Here is a 4,643-nt window from a genome sequence, read left to right on the forward strand (position 1 = left end):
TGAGTTTGTAAAACATTTTAATTGTAATATTTAATATTTTACCATATATTTAATATTTTATTATTTAATATTTTAATACTTTACCATACTCAACATGCAGATATTATCTACACACACATACATACTATTTTTCTCAAAAAAAGAAATTTACTGTCATATAGTGCATTGTTCATGAAAATGACCATAATCTGAGGAAGGAAAGGTATATTGTCATGGGCACTGTATAATTAAGTGAAGCTGTATACCAGATAATATGACATCCACACCATTTTAAAGTTCTCTTTCTATATATTAACTTCCACAAATAAGTAAAAACGTGCTATTTTTTTTTTGCTGGGTCTAGCCTATTTCACTTAGCCTAATGATCTCCAGTTCATTCACTCTGTCACAAGTATCAGCTTTTCCTTCATTTTATGGTTGAGTAGTGTTCAGTCATGTGTGTGTGTGTGTGCGTGTGTGTGTGTATAGTATAGTATAGATAGATAGATAGATAGATAGATAGATAATAGTTTCTTTATCATCAGCTGATGGGCATGGAATTTAACATATGTACTACTACCGTACAAAATGTCAACTGTGAGGGATGTTGCAGGGGCAGGGTTATACGAGAGCTCTCTATGTTCTGCTCAGTTTTGCTATCAGCCTGTACCTGCTCTAAAAAGTTTACTAATCAAAGAAAATCCAACAGTTAAAGTCAAATGTTCCAATTAGAATGTGGAGGAAAGAATTGAAGAAATATGTCCCAGAAGAACATGTACAGATGGCAAATAAGCACATGAAAAGAAGTTCAACATTATTAGCCATTAGTAAACTTGCCAATTAAAATCACTGTGGATATCACTACACACCTATTAGAATTGCTAAAATAAAGAATAATGAAGTGCCAAATGTTGGTGAGGACGCTGAAAAAATAGCTCACTGTTTCATTGTTGGTAGCCAAGTAAAATGATCTGACAATGTGGAAAAAAGTTTGTTGTTATGAAACTAACCACATATTTACACTATGACCCAACAATTGTACTCTTAAGTATTTATTCCAGAAAAGCACCTGTAAATCGTACACAAAAGACAGCAAGCTTACATTCATAGTAGTTTTATTCACAACAGTAATTGAAAACTTCTGAAATGCCCACTAACGGGCTAATGGTTTGACCAAACTATGTTATACCCATACCGTGGAATACTATTCAACAACATAAAGGAACACGCTCAATACACATATAATCTTGATAAATCTCTAGAGAAGTGTGTTAACTACATAAGCCAATTCCAGAAGGTATTATATTATGTGTACATGCATTTGTATAACATTCTTAAAGTTGAAATCTTTTAGATATGAAGATCATATTAATGGTTACATTTGTTTAGGAATGGGGAACAGGTATTGATGGAGTTGAAGCATGGTTGTAAAGAGTCACATGGGTGATCTTTGTGATGATGAAATGATTTAATATATTTACTATGGTCATAGATGTAGAAACTTATATTTGTGGTAAACTACACATACACACAACCATATGCAACAAATAAAAGTCAAGAAATTCTGAATAATATTGGTCTATTTTACCAGTGCCAATATTCTAGTTGTAATATTGTGGTATAGAACATTACCTTTAAGAAAACTGAGTGAAGATTATATTGGATCATGTCGTATGATTCTTATAAGTGCAATTTGTAAATTTCAATAAAAAAACATTAACAAAGATTACAAATCTAAAGAGGAAAAATACATATAACATCAGGTTTCTTTTTTTTAAGATTTAATTATTTTTTGAAAGGCAGAGTTAGAGAGACAGAGGCAGAGAGAGAAGGAGAGATCTTCCATCCACTGGTCCATCCCCCAGATGGCCACAATAGCAGGAACTGGGAAAACAGTGGAAGATGGCTCAAGCGCTTGGGACCCTGCACCCACATGAGAGACCCGGAAGAAGATTCTGGCTCCTGGCTTCAGATTGGCCCAGCTCTGGCCGTTGCAGCCATCTGGGGAATGAACCAGTAGATGGAAGTCCTCTCTTTCTCTCTATCTCTGCCTCTGCCTCAGGATCTCTGTAACTCGGCCTTTCAAATCAATCAATCAATCTTTATCTGAAGCTTCTAGATCTTCAAAGTTCATATCAATTAGAAAATGAAGCATAACCTATCAATGTAAGTAAAACACGAGAACAGGAATACAGAAAATAGAATACTCATATGTACAAATATATGAACTGTCCAGTGATTTGAGATGAGACTGTAGGTTATTCAAGTGACAGAAACTAGAACAAAAATTCAAACAATTATACAACCAGAGTTTCAAAAGGGAAAACCAGGAAGAATACAAAAGCAAGGTAACACCTAAAATAACACTGGCTAGGAAATACCCTGAACTCTTAAAAGAATCTATTCCTTAGTTGAGGGAATACTATTGATCCCCACCCCATGAAAGTTAAACAATAATACTCTAAACATGGACATTATACAACATAATAGAGAGAAACTACAGAAAACCAAGCAGAAAAAATCTTTTAAGCATCCATAGAGCAAAGACAATAGCATTAAAACAGCATGCTCAGGCTTCAGAAGAGGCTTGCCTCCAGCGTCCTCCGCTGTGGCAAGAAGAAGGTCTGGTTGGACCCCAATGAGACCAACGAAATCGCCAATGCCAACTCCGGTCAGCAGATCCGGAAGATCAAAGATGGGCTGATCATCCGCAAACCTGTGACGGTCCATTCCCGGGCTCGGTGCCGGAAAAACACCTTGGCACGCCGAAAGGGCAGGCACATGGGCATAGGTAAGCGAAAGGGTACAGCCAATGCCCGGATGCCAGAGAAGGTGACCTGGATGAGGAGGATGTGGATTTTGCGCCGGCTGCTCCGGAGGTACCGTGAATCTAAGAAGATTGACCGCCACATGTACCACAGCCTGTACCTGAAGGTGAAGGGGAACGTGTTCAAGAACAAACGCATCCTCATGGAGCACATCCACAAGCTGAAGGCCGACAAGGCCCGCAAGAAGCTGCTGGCTGACCAGGCTGAGGCCCACAGGTCGAAGACCAAGGAGGCCCGCAAGCGCAGAGAGGAGCGCCTTCAGGCCAAGAAGGAGGAGATCATCAAGACTCTGTCCAAGGAGGAGGAGACCAAGAAGTGAAGAGAAACGACGCCCCCTCCTGTCTGTACATAGCGGCCTTGGGGATTGCCATGGGTTGGTCATCAAAATAAAACACGTCTTTATCCGAAAAAAAAAAAAAACAGTAACACCTATAAGATGTAAACTGGTAAGAAGGCAAAATATTAATTGATGGCATGTTAAGTAATCACTAAGAATATGTATGGCACATGCAATTTCCCAATTTGAAAGAGTAGAAAGGAAACATACGAAGAACCTGCTGTTTCACTCAAGCAAGGTCAAATGGTCAGCAGACTGGTTCCAGCTGTCAATGTCCTTGGGGGATGCCTCACTCAAGAGAGCCATTTCTCCTGGGGGCACACCCTTCTCTGGTCAGCGTACTTTTAGTGGGAATGAGGTATAATAAAAAAGTCCAAGTGGTGGCCTCATAGGATTCTCTTACAGGCGAAACTCACCCCAGAACTCCTTACTGGGTGTCCTGGCCTATTTTTATTTTTTTTCCTCTTGTGAACTTCTTACTAATCAATCATTTCTCTGCCCAATCCTGTTTTGCCCTTTTTCCTTTTACATATATGGATACCTCACAAATTTCTCATTTTCCAAGCTCTTACCCATCATCTGGGACCAGAATCATACTGATGAAATTCATTAACAGAAGTGGTGTGAAAAGACTACGTTAATAAGGTGAGCTTCTGAAACTCGATTACTCACTAAGCTGACACTGAGTCATGGGTGAAGCTCAGGCAGCCCCTGCACGTGGTAAAATGGCTGCTGGTGGTAAAATGGGAAGCTGTACTGGTGGAAGGGCAGGCACTATGTGGCACAATGTGTTTGACTTTGGAGGTGTATGAAGAAAATAATAGCTATAAAATAACTGAAAATGTGGTATATATACAGAATGGAATATTTAGTCGAAAAATATTGAATTCTGTCACTTGCAGCAAAATGTCATTTATTAATAGCAATTGAGATGAGAAGATCTTGAAGCCATGCAGGTGAGATAGTGATACATAAAAAATTCAGAATCCAGGGCCACAATTACTGTAAGGAGCTTCAGTAGCAGCCAGTGGGAACTAATTCACACAGAGTTTTGGAAATAGTGAATAGAATACAGTATCCTGAAGAAATAAAAGCACAACACTGAGATTTGCTGATGAAAATGATTAATCCATTGCCCAGTTTCCAACACTGATCCAGTGTTCAGAACTTAAATCTATCCGCTGGAGGGGAGTCTGGGTTCTGAAGGAGAAAGAGACTTTAATATCATACCACATAAACATAGTCCTGGCTTCCCCACTGTGAAATCAAAAGGCCTTCAGCACATTTACTTGGAAAACTCTACACTTGAGGGTCTTAGTTGACAAGGAGACTGAGAGAATTTAAGCCATCCTCATGCCCCCTCTTGGAGTGAGGATATAAGAAGACTGGGCGATAAATGGAGTGCTGGCCAAGGTTTGGTTACAGGTATCCACTGGGTCTACGGACACACATAGTGGTAATCTCCCTAGTGTAAAAATGTACAACATACTGTAGATTAA

At 39.1% G+C, this 4,643-nt stretch overlaps 1 protein-coding gene across 1 annotated transcript; it reads left to right on the forward strand.

Moving 5' to 3' along the window:
- The first annotated feature begins 2,544 nt into the window (after window positions 1–2,544).
- Window positions 2,545–3,227, forward strand: LOC133758558 (large ribosomal subunit protein eL19-like). The gene has a single exon (XM_062189739.1). The coding sequence runs from the start codon at window positions 2,545–2,547 to the stop codon at window positions 3,124–3,126; it is 582 nt and encodes a 193-aa protein (XP_062045723.1). The 3' UTR covers window positions 3,127–3,227.
- The last annotated feature ends 1,416 nt before the right edge of the window (window positions 3,228–4,643 follow it).

The sequence above is a fragment of the Lepus europaeus genome, chromosome 4, assembly GCF_033115175.1.
Source record: "Lepus europaeus isolate LE1 chromosome 4, mLepTim1.pri, whole genome shotgun sequence".
Taxonomy (NCBI): domain Eukaryota; kingdom Metazoa; phylum Chordata; class Mammalia; order Lagomorpha; family Leporidae; genus Lepus; species Lepus europaeus.

Coding starts and splice junctions, on each gene's coding strand:
- LOC133758558 (XM_062189739.1), top strand. CDS start 2,545: ATGCTCAGGCTTCAGAAGAGGCTTGCCTCCAGCGTCCTCCGCTGTGGC.